General features: G+C 48.1%; 1 protein-coding gene across 1 annotated transcript in view; it reads left to right on the top strand.

The window, feature by feature from the left end:
* Positions 1-1,378: 1,378 nt before the first annotated feature.
* EPHA2 (EPH receptor A2) overlaps positions 1,379-18,730 on the top strand; it is a 59,390-nt gene continuing 42,038 nt past the window's right edge. The window contains exons 1-3 of the mRNA XM_033922099.1: positions 1,379-1,528; positions 14,718-14,785; positions 17,696-18,356. Of these exons, the coding sequence (XP_033777990.1) occupies positions 1,459-1,528; positions 14,718-14,785; positions 17,696-18,356 (799 nt within the window). The 5' untranslated portion in view covers positions 1,379-1,458. The remainder of the gene's footprint in view (positions 1,529-14,717; positions 14,786-17,695; positions 18,357-18,730) is intronic.

The following is an 18,730-nucleotide window of genomic DNA, read 5'->3' on the forward strand; positions in this document are numbered from 1 at the left end:
AATAATATTGTCATTTATAGCTAAAGAGCCAGATGATCAAGAAACTGTTTTATTTTAGGGCCTCAAAATAGGACCTGGCGGGCCGCATGTGGCCCCCGGGGCCCACGTTTGAGACCACTGGTCTAGATAGAATGCGTTTGCTTTAAGCAGGGTTTCCTCCCTTCCTCACTATCTTGGTGTCTTGATTTTTCCGCCTGGGAAGCTTGAGCAAGCCCCTTGCCTGTGCCCAGAGAGGGGAAATGTTTGAAAAGTTGCTTTCTAAAGGGACTTTCCACACTAAATGTCCATTGAGATACCAGAGGATAACAGGCGGTGAGGAGTTCATATGCTCGATCCTGGGTTACCCCAAGAGCAGGAGTCAGCTGGTGGGGGGAGATCCTGCCTTACGATCCTTTCCTTTTCTGCACTGCCAGGCCCAAGAGGGTTCAGGGCTTTACCACCCACACTAGCCTTATAGTGGAAGTGGAGGTTAGCACAGAGACCGGGCAAGTTGATCTGCTCCTTGTGACCCTGGGCAAGTCACTTAATCCCCTACTGCTACAGGTGCATTAGGTAGACAGAGAGGGGGAAATGCCTGAACCTCTTAGGCTATAAGAGGGCGGCCGTGTGTCCAGTTCTTGCCATCTCTCTAGTATTTAGAGGGAAGAGACGGGCCATCTCTTACTTGCCCTGGATTGGGAACGTTGCTGCTCCTTGGGGATTCCACATAGAACGTTGCTGCTCTCTGGGGATTCCGCATAGAACGTTGCTGCTCTCTGGGGATTCCGCATAGAACGTTGCTGCTCTCTGGGGATTCCACATAGAACGTTGCTGCTTTGAGATTCTGGAACGTTGCTGCTCTCTGGGGATTCCGCATAGAACGTTGCTGCTCTGAGATTCTAGAACGTTGCTGCTCTCTGGGGATTCCGCATAGAACGTTGCTGCTCTCTGGGGATTCCGCATGGAACGTTGCTGCTCTGAGATTCTGGAACGTTGCTGCTCTTTGGCCTTTTGCCAGGTACCAGTGACCTGGATTTGAGGCACCGGGCATTGACTCGGACCAGGGGGGCCACAAGATCTGCCCAAGTTGGCGGGAATCGAGCTCTAGGAAAGCAAAGTGGCTTTCCCCGCCCGAGTGGCAGGTGGCTGGTGAGGGGGGGAGGGGAGAGGTGGCGACCCGCAGCGACTGCAATCGAGAACCAACTTCCTGCCCCCACCCGGCCAGACCACAGGGTCGCTGGACAGCAGAGATCAAGAGCCGAGCCGCGCTGCTGCGGCGGAAGAGAGATCAAAGGGGGGGGGGCCTTGCCCTCCCCTCAGCCCCGCCCACTCCCTCGCCATTCCACGGCCTGGCTCCTCCCAGCCCTCTGCATGCTCTCGGTGGGCGGAGCCAGCGACCTGAGCCACGGGCATGAATGAAGTGCGGCTGAGTTCCGCCGAGACGGGCAGCGGGTTCGGCGGCGGCGACGGGGGGGCACCATGGCGGCCAGAAGCATCACCGTCACCCTATTCATCAGCAACCTCCTGATGGCCCTGCAGAGCAAAGAAGGTAAAGGGGGGGGGGATCGGAGGTGCCCCTGCCGAGAGGTGGTCTGGGGGGGGGGGGATCGGGGGTGGCACGCGGGCAAAGATCGGGGCAGAAGTGGCCAGTTGCCCACCTGCCTTTGGGGTGAGCTCCTGGAAGGTGGCAGCATCCGGGCGGGTGATTCATGCCCAGGAATGCGGATGGGCGCAGCCTTAAGTCATGGGGCGAGGAGCGGATGGGCGCAAAAGTGCGGGATCCGGCTGCGTCAGCCGCAATTCAAGCTGGAGATGGGAAGAAGTTGGCTCTGCTGTGGGGGGGTCTTTCGGAGCCGTCATTTACACCCCAAATCACTGGCCAGAACCAAAAACTTGGCACAACTGGTCGTCGGTTCTTTCTTTCAGGGTGGATTGGATTTCTTCCTGTCTCTGATCCTATTTTCCAGATTGCAGAATTCCCAGCCTTTTGCTACCTAATTATTTCATGATCAATAACTTTAGGACTATAATATATCTGAAATAGTTTTCTCAGAACAGCATTTTATTGAAAAAATACCTGACTTCTCTCCCCTCTGATTTATTTTAGCCTGTGATAGAGAGGCTGGGTGCAGATTCTATCTATGGTGCCAAAATTTGTGTGTAAATTAACCACCCCCCACTTTTTTTTCCCAAAACCGCAAAAGTAGATTTTACCGCAGGCTGGCACGCTAATTGCTCAGCGTTCTATGCTAATAGGAGCGTCAGGAGCAGCACAGAGCATTTAGTGTGCCAGCCTGCGCTGAAAACCACTTCCACGGTTTTCTAAAGGGGGGGTAACTGAAGAACATGCTCTGAGCTACCAATTCTGGATGCAAATTGGCATGCATTAACATTTGCACCCTGTTCTATAAGGCAGGGCAGCCAATGCTCATAGGTGGTCCAAAGTCACCCCCATAGTTATGGAATACTGGCACCGTGCCCCCCAACTTTATAGCAGGTTTCAGGAGCTGCCGGTCTGGCGTACGCCCTTCTGCGCTCTCGAAGTATTAAAGAGTAGTAGCAGTGTCCTGTATGATTCAGAGCAGTGGTTCCAAAACCCGTCCTGGAGGACCCACAATCAGTTCACATTGTCTCGTGAATATTCATGGCGAATCTCCTCAAACCCTGACTAGTTCAAGGTTTCCCAGGCCATGTTTGGGAAGCGCATTTTCATCTAGAACTGGGGCCAGGAGAACAGCTGCCATCTTTCCTGACTGCCCTGGAAAGAGAATTGGGGTGGGGGGGGGGGGACATCTGTAAGTCTTACACTATCAAGAGAGTGATGAAAGGCAGATTTTGGCTTGAACTTTGATCTGGTGGTAAATAGGTGGATTAACATAGTAAGACCTGAACGGTCCCCCCACTCTGCCCTGTAATCCCATGCATTACAATTTCCTAATGAAAATGTCTTTTTTTTTTTTCTTTCTTATTTCTGGGCCATAGACTTAGAAGTCCACCCGATACTGTCCTTAGGTTCCAACTACTGGATTTGCCATTGAAACCATCTCCTTTGTGAAAGTCGGCCCATTCATATTCTAATTAGCAATCCTCTGTGCTCATCTCATCCCACACTTTTTTGAATTCCTTCACCGTTTTCCTCTCCACCACCTCCTTCCAGGCATCCACCTCCCTCTCCGGCTTGAGTCTACCACCCCTCAACCTCAATGTATGTCATCTAGTTTTACCAGTTTCCCTTCTCTGGAAACTATTTGGTCAAATATTTCAATGTCTGTATCATATCAGCCCTGTCCCTTCTAGGTCTTCCAGTCTCTTCTCGTACTTCTTTTGGGCAAACCTCCTACCATTTTTGTGGCTTTCCTCTGGACCGGGTACAACCTCCAAAACTGAAGACATGGGGCCTCACCAATGATTTGTAGGGGGGCATCAACACCTCCTTTTTCCGCTGTCCGTTGTTGGTTTGGCATCCTCTTTTATAACCGAGAGATTTTCGATTTGGCTCTCTTTCTGCATCTCTCTGCGGAAGGGGAGGGAGGGGGCTACAGGTGCCTAAGGGGAGAAGCGGTGGGTTTTATTTTCTGAATAATCTTTTTCAAGCTCTGACAGTTACCGTTTTGATCTGACTGCTTTTCTGATCTTGAGTTCTTCGGAAATGCCTGTAACTCTGCTGTGCTGTGAATTATATCGTTAGATCTTAATGCTAAGTTTAAAAAAAGGCTCAGAGCCGTTTTTCAACAGGATTATTTTCAACAACACAGCTCCTTGCAATGTTCAGCTGCTGCCCCTTTCCAATGCCACCAGGGAGGAGAATGTGGCATACTGGTTAGAACTAGAGCCTCAGCACCCTGGGATTCTGGGTTCAAACCCCACGCTGCTCCTTGTGACCCTGGGCAAGTCACTTAATTACCCCAGGTCCATTAGATAGATTGTGAGCCCCCCCGGACAGCAGGGAAAATGCTTGAAGTACCTGTATGTAAACCGCTTTAGATGTGGTGGTATCCAAGTCCTAGTTCCTTTCCCTGATGTCATAATGACTGGCAGAAACCCAACATTCCAGAGCTGGTATTGTGATGTCATCATGCCTCATTCCACCAATGCCTAAGAGCCAGCCTCAGCAGTGATGTCACAATGGCTTCATTGTTCTACACTTGGCTTACTTCTGATATTGTATTGGAGGAGAGTGTGGTACAGTGGTTAGAGCTACAGCCTTGTGGGTTCAAACCCCCGCTGCTCCTTGTGACCCTGGGCAAGTCACTTAATCCCCCCATTGCTCCAGGTACATTAGACAGATTGTGAGCCCACCAGGACAGGGGGAATGCTTGCACTACCTGCATGTAAACCGCTTTGGGTGTGGTTATAAAACAACAAAAAGGTGGTATACAAGTACCCCCCCCCCCCCCGTCTGGATTTGGGTATAGACAGCAGGTTGTGAACACGCAAAACACGAGCTGCTTCTGATCATCTGACCAGGGGCAGCACCTGGCTGCCTTCTGGCTCTCCGATCTTTGGGATACCTGACGCCTCCACCCTTTGTCTGGGACCAGCCCTAATCTCCACACAAGTCCCTCTCAGAGGTTGCACCAAGAAGATGCTGTTTATCCTCTAAGTAACCAAACTATTCCCTCTACATTCTTTACAATTTATGTAATAAACGATTACTTTAGACGAGTTGTGGGAAAAGTTATCAAAATGGCCTACCGTTAAGACATTTTGTTTTACCACAAACTTGTACTGTTATAATGCGAGAACACCGAGTTACTAAGAACCCAGGTTAAAAGTGACATCACCTGTCCTAAAGGTAGCTCACCTTGATAATTTCATCAGCTTTATGAGAGACCTTCTGTGGAAGGAAGTTCTGAACCAGCCTCTTGCTATGATTCAAAGCTTGATCAGCCATATTGGGTTTGACCAACAAGGCCTGCTAAGGTAACACCCTCAACCTCAAAAAGTAGGGCATTTAAGACCGAGCGCCCTCCCCCCCCCCAGAGGAGGCGAAGGAGCTATGTCTCTGCCACTGAAATGGGAGCTGGAGAATGATGAATGTACACGGGGGGGGGGGGGGAGAGGGGTATGTTACCATATAGCTCCAGAAAAAGGAGGATGGATTGAGACATCCAGGCTTTACTTCCATGGGAGTAAGGAGGACATTGCTTTCCAGATTTCTCAATCTGTCCTCCTATTTCCAGAGCCATATGGTAACCCTAATTGCAGGTGTGTGTGTGTGTGGGGGGGGGAGATGAGATTGCTGGGAGCTGATCAAAGGTTACATCAGAAGATGAAAGCTGTAGGATTGGCCGGTTTGGGGAGTTTAGTTTCCAATAGACGGGACACACCTTGGGATTGTTTGAGGTGAGGTTCAGGGGGAGATGTGAGTCAGCCATGCCCTCAGTCTCTGGATCTTTCCTTTGTTTCAGTTAGGGTGAGCTGTTGGTAGGTATTAATGTCCTTGTGGGTTTGTACTTGTGAGAGCAAGTTCTCCTAGGACAAGCAAGCAGGATGTCATCTGATGGCTGCCCTAGGTATGCGGCTGACGTCTCCTACCCACGTCCCACAACTGAGCATTGGATGTTGGAGTTGGAGGCTTGCGGGGGTTTGAACTTACTGCTGATGCCTGAGCTAGTCACTGGCAAGGCACCAAATGGTTTTGATTAATTTAAGTAATGCCTCTGCTGGGTCAGACCAGAGGTCCATCATGCCCAGCAGTCCGCTCACGCGGCGGCCCATCAGATCCAGGACCTGTATAGTAATCCTCTATCTATACCCTTCTATCCCCTTTTCCTTCAGGAAATCATCCAATACCTTCTTGAACCCCAAAACCGTACTCTGAATCTGTCCCCTTTTAATTTTTCCAAATGCCCTCTCGTTCTTGTAGTCTTCGAAAGTTTGATGAATCTGTCTGTCTCCACTTTCTCTATGCCCTTCATGATCTTGTAAGTCTCTATCATGTCCCCTCTAAGTCTCCGCTTCTCCAGGGAAAAGAGCCCCAGTTTCTCCAATCTTTCAGCGTATGAAAGGTTTTCCATACCCTTTATCAAGCGTGTTGCTCTCTTCTAAACCCTCTCGAGTATTGCCATAATTTGTTGATATACCTCTTATATTTTAAGTGATTTTACATTCAGGTACTTTATCAGATTGCCCTATCTGGCTCAAACTCTATCTAGTGTACCTGGGGCAATGGGGGTCACAAGGAGCAGCCAGGGATTTGAACCTAGAACCCCAGGGTGACGAGGCTGTAGCTCTAACCACTGTTTGACTGATAATGACAACACTTACTGAGCTGGGAAGGCTTGGGGATATCTGGAAGGGGACGGGTGCTATAAGTTATCGTAATAAAGATCCATCATCAAATTGGTTTGCTTTTTTATGGAGCAATCGGATTGGGGAGGGGAGAGAGGATGAAGGACTTCTTATCTCGGTGCAGTGTCCGCAGTGCCAGTGGCCCTCTTATGAAAGTTTCCAGCCACGCGGTAGGGTCGTGATTTGGCTTTACTGGATTTCCCTGCTCAGTTCAAAGGTCATTGCTCTGGGTTTTAGGAAAACAAGAGTCATCAGGGTTTGATGATGAAATATTGCGTGGACTATTAGATAAACTTCATTAAGCTGTTTTCCCACTTGTTAAATGACTTTGATAAACACACACAACACACTCACGTATCTATCCCAGATGTTTGTCATTTGTAATTAAGTTTGAAGCTTTGATGACTGTCTGGGCTGTTCACAGGTTCAGTCTTGTTGCTGTGTCGATTCACATATGTCCAGTCCATGTGGCTTTGTGTCCCTGTTAGATACTTACCCTGATACCCGTGGGCCCCTCCCCCATTCTGATAGGACCATCATTTATTATTTATTTAAAAAAAAAACTTAATGTATCGTCTGGAGTCACGGCGGTTTCCAATTAAATATACACAAAGCAAGAAAATCAAAATAGGTACGAAAACATTCTTGGAAACATCATGAACACATAAAAATCAAATTTGCAAATCCTTCAATAGCATCTTAAAAGAATACAAAGAATGGCCAACTACTGTAGAAAAACCAGGGGTATAGATGGAGGATTACTGCACAGGTCCTGGACCTGTTGGGCCGCCACGTGAGCGGACCGCTGGGCACGATGGACCTCAGGTCTGACCCAGTGGAGGCATTGCTTATGTTCTTATGTAGAAGTGTGCGTCTACAAACAGTTTGCTTTTCAACATCCTCCCGTCCCTCTATACCAGGAGTGAGGGCTGCAATCCAGTCGGGTTTTCAGGATTTCCCCAGTGAATATGAATGAGATCTATTTGCATACCCTGCTTTCATTGTAGGCTAATAGATCTCATGCATATTCATTAGGGAAATCCTGAAAACCCAACTGCGGCCCTCGAGGAGGGACTTTGACACCCCTGCTCTATACTGTCTAGCTTATAGCCTGTTCTCCCACCTCTCTTCATGGCCCAATTTATAGCCGATAGACCCTCCCCCCTCTATATTGCCACTTTTGAAAGGGAAGCAAGCAGACTGTAAAACTGGGGAGCGGTAGAACACCTGCCCCCCACAACCATCCTGATGGAGGGCTACCTGGCTCTGGCTGAAAATAAGTTGGGTAGCGATCCCAGTATGCCTTAAATCCAGTGGGTTTTGAGACCATAATACCAGACCGAACCTCTGGTAGAAATACAGGGGTATTGAGGTGCCTCCTGCCCCTGTCAGTTTTGTTACTCCAGGCTAGCACAGCTGTCCCCTAGTAAACTCTTGTCTGCAGTTAGCTGATTCTAGGCCAGTTCAGCATTAGAGGGATTTCTGGGACCAGATAAAGGGTCTGTGATATACTAAGAAGAAAACACGAAAGTGGGACCATTTTTGGGCTGGTCTCCTGTTTGCAAATGGCTTCCAATGAACGGGGCAGTTCCTCATTACCCAAAGCCATCGGTTTTCAACCTATAGGCTACAGTTCCCAAAGCCTGTTAATGTGACATAGCACACATTAATAATGTAGGTTCTCAGCAGAACCTGTATACATAGGGGTACCAGATTTGTGGACACGTGGCCCCGCCCTGTCCCCAGCCCCACCCCCACTCAAACCCAAACCTTGTCTCTTCTTCTCTGGGTCTGGGCCACATCTGGAGGGTCTCCAAGCATGTGATGACATCAAACAAGCATGGGATGAACACAGAGGATCTCGAATCAGAAAATTAGGTATATATGAAAGGAACTAAGGCCAGTACTGGGTCTGTGTCCTGTCTATGGCCCTTCAGTTGAGGACGGGCTGAGGAGAGCTTCGATGGCTGGGATGGTTTAGATGGGCGTTGACGGAGACTCCAGTAGATAGAACCTAAGCTCACTACCGGGCAGAGCTCTGGGTTTCTGGCCCAAAAGTATCTAAGAAAAAGGACCATTTAAACGAAATGATTAATTTATAGAGCATGTACGGTTGGGCAGACTGGATGGACCATTCGTGTCTTTATCTGCCGTCATTTACTATGTTACTATCATTATGCATGCCCGCGAGGTCATCGTGTCGCATCCACTCATGCTCGGTGGCTCTCCAGACGCAGTTGTGAGCTCGGGGCCTTCCAAAACCTGGACAAACTGCCGGGTTCTGGAAATCTGTCCGGGCACCCAGACAGTCCTCTAAGAAGAGGACATGACCAGGTTTTCCTGGACATCTGGAACCCTATGTATGGAAAACCTCTCATATAATGACAGACTGAAGAAGCTGGGGCTTTTCTCCCTGGAAAAGCGGAGACTTAGAGGAGACATGATAGAAACCTTCAAGATCATGAAGGGCATAGAAAGGGTAGACAGGGACACATTTTTCAAATTATGGGGAACCACAAGTACAAGGGGGCACTCGGAGAAATTGAAAGGGGAAAGGTTTAGAACAAACGCTAGGAAGTTCTTTTTCACCCAGAGGGTGGTGGACACATGGAATGTGCTTCCAGAGGCCGTGATAGGCCGGAGCACGTTACAAGGCTTCAAAGAAGGTTTGGATAGGTTCCTAGAGGATAAAGGTATTGAGGGGTACAGATAGGAGTAGAGATAGGTCATAGTGATAGTCTGGGACCACTGCTCAGGCAATGGGCATGATGGGCCACCACGGGAGTGGACCGCTGGGCGAGATGGACCTCTGGTCTGCCTCAGCAGAGGCAACTTCTTATGTTCTTATGTATGCCAGCTGTTCACTTGACTAGAGTTTAGGTGAATGTCTGTGAACCTGCGTTAGCTGGTTATTGCTTGTTACCAAGACATAGACAATGGTCCATCCAGACTCATTATTAGTTCACAATTAAATTGCCCTTCCTTAAGTTCAAGCCTATCTGCCCGACCCCTGTCCTCGTGTTCCAAATCACTGGAGTTTCCATGAAATCCCAAACCAAACCGCCATATACAGGACGCAAACTGCAACTCTGTCCGGAGTTGCCATCTAATCACCACTTGACACATGCAAGGGTGGGTTTTAAAAAAATATTTATTTATTTAAGCATTTATATACCACTTATAGTGTAAGTGGTTACATTCAGGTACTTAAACATTTTTCCCTATATGTCCCGGCAGTCTCACACTCTTATCTAATGTACCTGGGGCTATGGGGGATTAAGTGACTTACCCAGGGTCACAAGGAGCAGTGTGGGATTGGAACCCACAACCTCAGGGTGCTGAGGCTGTGGCTCTAACCACTGGACCACACACTCCCCATTTTTTTAATTAGAACATGTGACAAGGAATTCTGAATAGTGTATTTTGAAGCTAGTAAAAAATGGTATTTTGTAGTTGGAAATAAAGATGCTTTATTTGTGTCCAGTCCATGGAGGTGAGGAGATGAATTCTGCCCTTCCTAAATTAATTCTCACCCTTTGTAAAGTGCTCACCCTCCTGGCAAAACTGGTGTTTCTGCCTCATCTGCCAAGATGCCCACAACTGGCTAAAACTTTGCTCTAGCAAATCTCCGCTCCCTCAGGTCCACCGTGTGGAGGGCAGGAGGAGGAAGAGAGAGCAGGAAGCTGCAGGGTTTGGCTGCCCCTCTGCTTCTGAGAATGGCTGAGTGATTGTTCGCTAAGACAGGACGTGCTCCTAACTCGCGGCTTCCTGAGCCTGGAAAATACAAAACACAGAAGCAGGAAGCCCTAGAAAGAACCTGCCAGAGCCAGGCGTGGAGCCCACTAGGATGGACTAACAGGAATGTGGGTGCGAGATGCATCCGGAGCCATCCTCTGGCCCGGGTGTAGGCATAAGCAGTATAAAGCAACTACCTATGATGCCAAGCCTCATAAAGGCACCAAATTCGGAGGCAGAAGAGGATCTTGCTGTGTGCAAAGGGGTTCAGCTGTTCTGCTGCTCCTTCTTTAGACCTTCTGGCCCTCCAGACTCTAGGATCCTTCACTCCCCCCTGCCCATTCTCTGAAAATTAGACCAAGGCGAGAGGGAGGGAACGCATTCCGAGATTTTGGTGGTGGAGAGGGGACAGGAGTCTTGCTTACTGCTGATTCTGGTGTACCCTTGTTCTTAACCTCCAATTCACACCCACATTTTCTGTCTGGAGTAGGACTTTTATTAGTTTTAAAGGCTTAATAGTGGATGTCGGAGAGAAGGTGCTGCCTTCATGGCTTCGTATCATTCAGAGAGGGGAGGGGGCTTCCAGTGCACAGTTCTAGGTGTCGCAGTGAGGTGAGGTGGAACTGGGACTCGGCACTACTGAGTTTAGGCTCCTGACCTTTGACCCCTGGGATCCAGGTGCAGACTCCAAGTTGACTTTGGCTGTGCTTTCCTGTACTAATCTTGATGCTGAATCCCGGGCAAAGACATGTCCAGGCAAGTGTAGCAGGAGCCGCTGTACAGATCCCAGGAAATGTCTGAAGGGATAGGAGTTCGCTTTCACGATTTTGATTGGGGGGCAAGCGCAGATGAGAAGCATAACCTGCGACATTAGACATAATGAATTCAGCACAGATACAGAGGGCCTGGACAGCATAAATTGAACAGAAGAGCTGCCCTACTGGGTCAGACCAATGGTCCATCTAGTCCAGCATCCCGTCTTTGCAGAGGACAATCCAAGTCACAAGTACCTGGCAAAAACCCAAATAGTAGCAGCATTCCATGCCACCAATCCAGGGTAACCAGTTTGTCTTAACAGCACTTTATGAACTTTTCCTCCAGGAATTTGTCCAAACCTTTCTTAAAAAGCAGCTACATTAACTGCTCTCGCCACATCCTCTAGCAACATGTTCCGGAGCGTGACTATTCTCTGAGTGAAAACATATTTCCTCCTATTGGTTTTAAAAGTATTACTTTATAACTTCATTGAGTGTCCCCTAGTCTTTGTAAATCTTGACGCAGTAAAAAAAAACCGATCCGCTTGTACCCGTTCTACACCACTTAGGATTTTGTAGTTTAGAATGGGTACAAGTGGATCGATTTTAGCCCCAATTTTTAAGGCAGTGATTCCCAAACCTGCCTGGGAAACCCCCAGTCGCTCAGATTTTCCACACTGAATATGCAAGACAGGTTTGCACGCAACTCTCGTTTGTGAATGTTCATTGTGGATATCTTGAAAACTTGATAGGTTTGAGAAACAGAGGTTTAAGGTAACTGTTTCACACGCCCTGTGAGGAGTGAGTCATTCTGACTCATGTGGGCAGAGGGATTAGGAGGAAATGGACTTTTTTTGTGGCTAACGCTAACATAGGAAAAGTGTGGTCTCGTAGTGCTTCAAGCAGAGAACCGTGAAACCAGGATTGGAATTAGAGAATGACACGTGGAAAAAATCTGTCCCCGTCACCGCCCCGTCCCCGGCCCACCATCCTCTGCACCGCCCCGTCACCGCCATTCCATTCACCGCCCCATCACCGTCACTGCCATCCCTTTCACCGCCCCGTCACCGCCACTGCCATCCCATTCACCACCCCGTCACCGTCCCCGCAGCATCCATATAAGCCGAGTTTGCCGGCTTCCTTTTTCCCTAGCCGCACGCGTTCAAAAAGCCGTGCATTTAGCCAGCTCCCTCCCTCCACCTCACCTTAAATTTCGAGTTTTCCGGCTTCCTTTTTTCCGAGCCGCACGTGTTCAAAAATCCGTGCACGCGCGGCTGCGCGAGTCAATCAAACTTCTCCTCTCCTGCAACTTCCTGTTTCCGGTTGCGTCAGAGGAGAAGATTGATTGACTCGCGCAGCCGCGCGTGCACGGATTTTTGAACACGTGCGGCTCGGAAAAAAGGAAGCCGGAAAACTCGAAATTTAAGGTGAGGTGGAGGGAGGGAGCTGGCTAAATGCTACGGGCGGGCGGGCGGTGGCTGCGGGGACCGCGCGATCCTTGATACCTCACTGCGGAGACAAGACCATTCACCGCCCCGCGGGCGGTGAATGGCCTTGTCCCCGTCGCCGCAGCGACTGCTAGTTTTCTTCCCCGTTTTCGGCGGGTGACCCGCGGCTAAAATGCGGTGGCCGCGGGTAAACCGCCACCGTGTCATTCTCTAATTGGAATCCTTCTTCCAGTGACATGATTTGGTGATTTCTGACGAGCCACTTAATCCCCTCTTGCCTCAGTTATTCAGATTTACCCACATGAATGAACGCTTGCTATTTCATATTCATGTGTCTTATTGACATTTAACTCTATATTGCTAAAGGCCCAATTGACAGTCACAGAATGTGGGTTAAATCAATGTTCTTCAACCTTTTCACTCCTATAGACCGGTGGAAATAAAATAATTATTTTGTGGACTGGCACTTGAAGAACACTGGGCTAAGTCGTGGGCCAGACCCCGCCCATCTCCGTCCCAGACCCCGCCCCCATAATTGTACTAATTGTAACACCATTTTTTCCATTCATTTTTCATATATACATACAATATAATTGTATTAACAACACATAATGGTTAACCACAAAATTAAACTACACAAAGCACACTGTATGCTTCTCAATATTCATTCCTACCAGAGCACAGATAACCTCATGCAAATATGGAACCAAAAAGTAAAAGTACTAATATATACAAACAAACCCTAAGGTGCAAGACACTGCATGCAGTACAACCCCAGAGGAAAAGAAACAAATGCATTTCTTGAACAGACAGCAGATGTAAATCAATCACTAAATTAAAAAATAAAATCATTCCCCCTACCGTTGTTGTCTCCCTCCCTCCAAGGTTCTAAGGCCGCAGAAGCTGCTCGCAACATTTGTGCTGTGTATATAGCGGGTGCTATAGCTGAAAGAATCGCTCGTGATTGGTATGCCAAGTTCAAAAATGGAGTCGGTAGATAAATGTTCCGACTCCGACTCCTCAGTTTTTTGTACTTCTGACTCCAACTCCGACTCCAGGTACCCGAAATTTCCTCCGACTCCGACTCCACAGCCCTGCCTAGAATATTATGACCTCTGAAAACACAAGGGTGCAGAGAAAAGCTAGCAGATCAAACAGGGTCCACACCAAAAGTCCCATGCGATAAAACTGCCTAAGTTGCCAGGATGGGACTGGAAAATTTGTCCCCGTGTCATTCTTTAATTTAGATTTTTATCTCATCCTCCACAAAGAGCTCAGAACGGGTTACAGTTTGCACTCACAGTGTTACAATATAGGGTTTACATACTGTGTGTTGCAAAATATCTTTATATAGGATTACTTAGTGATGCTGGTAAAGGGTTGAGGTAGGTTTTTACAGCTTTTCTAAAGTTAAGAAGTTCTTTAAGGGCTCTGATATAAGGAGGTTTGGTCAGAAATGGGAATTAAAGCTTGTCTTGTGCTGGTTAGGGTTGTCATGATCCTTCACATTTGGAAATGCCCCATCATAAATCAGATGCAATGTTTAATCAGAGCGCAGTTCACATGTTCCGTTTTCCGGAATGATCTTAGGAGCTGCTTCATCTACTTTCCGCCTCCGGCTTGCAGAGTGACTCAGGGCCAGTCACTTGAGCCTCTATCACCAACTACGTCCTTGAAAAGCCAGCAAGAAACAAGCTGGGATTTCCATGGTTCCCCTCCCCCTCCCCATTAGCAATTCCCTAATCTTTTCTGTATAGAACCTGCAAAACAGCTCAGGATAACTAAGGGACCTTCTGCTATATCAAGTCTGTCTTCCTGATTATTCTTGCAAGATTGTATCCTACAAAACTGGACTTCCTGGTGATGTTCGGGCCAGAGATGGACTCTTGGACAACAGCCACCCTGAGTATCGTTTTAAGCTGTGATGAAGACTAAATCTAGTAGCTGGGTCTGTCTAGCAGAGTATGTGGAGGACCTCTAAGGCCAGATGTCATTGGCAAGTATGGGGTAGTTATGCCCGGAAATTCAATGCCGGATCACATCTGGGCTTCGGCATTGATGTTCTGGATATACACAGCTGGCTCTAGTGACCTGCACGAAGATAGGACTGCATTATGTGCACCATTAATAACCGGTTAAATGCTGACTCCACTCCGGGAATGGCCACAAAGCGGCAGGTCCTGGCTTAGGCGCTATCCAGGCGCTGAATATGCCCCCTTAGCCTTGGACAAGCGATTTAAGTGGTCAGGAGTCATTTCTAGCCATTTAAATCGCGTAAAATAACTATCTTATTTTTCTCTGTGCTGAGTCTTATTCCCAGTTCTCCTAAGGAGGCTTTTTATTCTACAGTTCAAGGCCTGAGAACCATTTACCCAGCAAGTAGTTTGGGTGTATGTTAATTAATGCAGCTGATGAGTTGGGCTGGACGTTTGTAGCTGGCTTCTGACTCTTTGTGCTCCATGTGACTTAGTAACTTATTTAGACATTTCTTTCCTTTGTATTTCAGTGGTCCTGCTGGACTTCGCAAAGGCCCAGGGAGAGCTTGGATGGCTGACCAGTCCCTATGGGAAAGGGGTGAGTATGTCCGTATTCTGGGGTCCTGTGGAGAAGGGGGTGACTCAGAGATTATCCAGGTCAATCTCCAGACTGGGAAGAATTTCCATGAGCTGGTTTTTCTTTTAGATTAATATTTTGCCGTTATATATCTTTTGTGTCTTACCACCCCCTACGTCCTGTCCTGTGCTCTCCATTCTGCCTCTGGCAATCATCTATCTCTCCCTCCCGTCTACTGTTCCCTTTTAGAACCCAAATGCCACTCAGCTTTGGAACTCGCTGCCCATCAGTATTAGGACACGACAATCCTACTCAAAATTCAGATCCAACCTGGAGACAAATCTTTCTCCCAGGATTGTAAAGCCTTTGAACTCCTGTCTCTTCCTTCCCTCCATTAATATCGTAGTTTCTCCATGGACAAGTGGGATGAGTCAGCCACACATTGATGACATCATCCGACGAGCCCCAGTGATTGGATTTGCTCTCCTAGAGCTCAAAGAGAGGCTTGGAAAATCCCCCTCTGAGCATGCATGAATGGACAGGTCAGATCCTTTTCCATTCAGTTTAAACCATCCGCCCTGTCCAATGGTCAGATACCATCTGCTCTCCATAATGTCCGATCAAGGAAAGACAGCGACTGCAAACTCCAACAAAACAGCGAAACCGGCTCCCAAGAAATGCCGGAACTGCAACAAGAAATTGAGTGCCAGCGATCCTCATGAAGCTTGCGTTCGGTGCCTCGGTGAAACCCACCTCAGGGCTGCCCGCCCGCAGTGCTTACAAATGTCCCCGAAGATGTACAAAAAAAATGGCTGCACTCCTTAAAAAGCTCCCTCAGTGAACAAGACAGACTGCGAAAGAGGAATGGAAAACCCCCTTCCAGCGGTGAGGCTTCCAAAACTGCAGCTTCCCACGTGGCACTGATCTCGATGATGTCAGAGATCCCCCTCCCGACAAGCCCAAACAAACTTGGCTCACCTCCTAGGCCAGGATCCGATGCCGACAAAGTTCATCCTGCGGCTCCCCGGCTCTGACAGCTACGGGACGGCAACTTCAGCAGCAGCCACACACCCCAGATCGGGTCGTGGCACTAACTGCTGCAGTGGAGGGTCTCCATGTCCTTTTTCATACACACAGAACACAGATACACCCTCGTCCAGTATGGAATAAGTAATCACAAACTAAAAATAGAAATATGTAGACAAAAGTTAAACTAAACAACCAAGAAGCCAGACTCTGCATACAATGCAACACCACAGAAACAGTAACACATGTCCCCTAATACTGTGCAAAATATAAAGGTAGCAGATGTAAATTTGAAAAAAATTAACAAATAACAACCACCACTTTACAAATTAACAGAAAAATAAGAAAATACCATTTTATTGGACTAATGTATTTTTAAATTAGCTTTCAGAGGCCAAAACTTCATTCTTCAGTTCAGTACAGTATACTGCTGTTATGGTATGCTGTCCTGACTTGATTAGTAAAAAAATGTATTAAAATTAGTCTAATAAAAAGATTTTCCCTCCCCCCCTTTTTTACAAAACTATGATACCGGTTTTTAGTACAGGCCAGCGTGCTGAATATTCTGCGCTGCTCCTGACACTCATAGAGTTCCTTTAAGCATTGGGAGCAGTGCAGAGGATTCAGCGCATTGGCCTGTACTAAAAACCGCTATCGCAGTTTTGTGAAAGGGGGGTGGGTTATTTCCATTTTCTATTTAAAAACATCAATACAGCAGAGACGAGGGAGGGGCACTGCCACCCCAGGTGCCTCTCACCCTCTCTATGTCACTGTCTGGCTTGGAGGGTTCTGGTCCTTACTCTTAGAGTTGCTGATGATCAGCTGGTTCCAGACAGCCTCTGGTTTCGGGTTTCTCCTGGGACTGCTTTGCTTCTTACAGTGGTCCCCTCTTCCTTCTCTAGAGGGTGTAAATTAGCTGTGTGTTTCTCCTGCCCTGTCTATACTGTGTCAAAAGGTTAATTGCTGTTTGTTCTGCCCTCTGCCAGGATAAGGAGCCCTGACAAGTTAATCCTTTGCAGTTTTACAAGGAACAGGCTCAGTGTCCCCTGCAATGCTGACCCCTTTGTCTCTTCTCCTGGGATTTAAGGTTAATTCTTCCCTCAGATAGGGATTCAAAGAAGAAACCTCTCTGCTTTTAGCTCTGGTTTTATATTTCAGCGAGGAGGGGAATGGCTGTACTCTTCCCCTTTTCTGACGAGCATTTATTCAGTGTTAACACAGGGCTGCTCCTTCCCACCTGTTGCCCTGAAAGAATCCGCAGGGCTAAACCCACTAACTTCCAGAAGGTTTGACGTTTACACGGTCTTGGCAAATCTAAAGATTTCCTTGCTGGTTTAGAGAGGTCCTGGGAGGAATTTGGTCCCTGGGAGACTCTTGGTCCCTCAAATTCTGCATCAGCCTGGCTCTGGTAATGAGTATCGCTGGATAATAAATTAGGGGGTCTTCGGGGCTCCGTTTCTAGAGCTTTCTTCTGCCCTGCAACTTCCTCAGTCTCACGCCTGGTTGATCTCTTGTTTTCTTGCTTTTCAAACCATCTCTGGTCAGAACTGAGATTGTTAGAGCCTCAAGTGATTGCTGCTTGATGTTTACTTTGAGCAAAGAGTTTTAGGAAAGCACACCTGTCCCCACTGGTAACCCCTGACCTCCAGGTAGGAAAGTTTCTGAGCTGTCTGACTGATGGTTCTGGACTCTGGCCTGTTTTCTTCCCAGGGTTCACAGCCCACAGTCGGGGTAGAGTGGAAGGAAATGAAGTGACCTTCAGCTGATGGCATAATGCCAGAATGGGCTTATCTGTGAAGAGGTCACTGGGGTGTGGGTAAAGTGATGGTCTTGGAGGAAGGAGGCAGAGGTGAGGGGGGTTTCTTGGTTGTTTCTGACTTGCCATCCCATCTTTTCTCTCCACAGTGGGACCTCCTCCAGAACGTCATGAATGAATCCCTTATCTACATTTACTCTGTCTGCAACGTGCTGGAAGGTGACCAAGACAACTGGCTGCGCACTAACTGGATCTACCGTGGTGAAGCCAAGCGCATCTTTATTGAGCTGAAGTTCACAGTACGAGACTGTAACAGCTTCCCTGGGGGGGCCGGTTCCTGTAAAGAGACTTTCAATCTTTACTACTTTGAGTCAGATGTGGACTATGGTACCAACTTCCAGAAACGCCAGTTCAAGAAGATCGGGACCATTGCGCCAGATGAGATCACGGTCAAGGATGACTTTGCCTCGCGCAACGTGAAACTGAACGTGGAGGTGCGCTCGGTGGGGCCACTGACTCATAAAGGTTTCTACCTGGCATTCCAGGACATTGGGGCCTGTGTGGCCCTTCTCTCCGTACGCATTTATTACAAGAAATGTCCATCGGTGGTGCAGAACATGGCTTCTTTCCCAGAAACCATTGCAGGGGAAGACTCACAGTCACTGGCCAAGGTCACAGGGATCTGTGTGGAGAATGCAGTGTCCAACGAAGAGCCCATGATGCATTGCAACACCGATGGGGAGTGGCTTGTGCCTATCGGGCAGTGCATGTGCGAGGCTGGCTTTGAGAAGGTGGAGGACAGCTGCCAAGGTAAGTCTGCCCAGCTGTTTATGGTGTGGGTTAAGGCTGAAGCTCTTGACGTTTGATGATGTGTTACAAGAGGCTAGTGGTTAGTTTAGGAAAACAAAACGTGTTCCAGCAGGTGACGGCCCATTGATGTGCCGCTGGTAGCCTTGGCCAAAGTGGCAATCTTCCAGCTCGACACTTCAAGGGTTCGTCCCTCTGATCTTACCATTCGGCTGAATAGACCTGTTTAAAGACAACCAAAGCTATGCTCTTGGTGTGAATGAGAGAGGGAGGGCAGGGCTAACATGATACCACCTCTAAGCCAAAAAATGAGGCTCCGATTCCTGGCAACTTAGAAATGATGAGGGGTGGGGGTGGGGGTGGGGAGAGAGTGAAGC

The sequence above is a fragment of the Geotrypetes seraphini genome, chromosome 15, assembly GCF_902459505.1.
Source record: "Geotrypetes seraphini chromosome 15, aGeoSer1.1, whole genome shotgun sequence".
Classification (NCBI taxonomy): domain Eukaryota; kingdom Metazoa; phylum Chordata; class Amphibia; order Gymnophiona; family Dermophiidae; genus Geotrypetes; species Geotrypetes seraphini.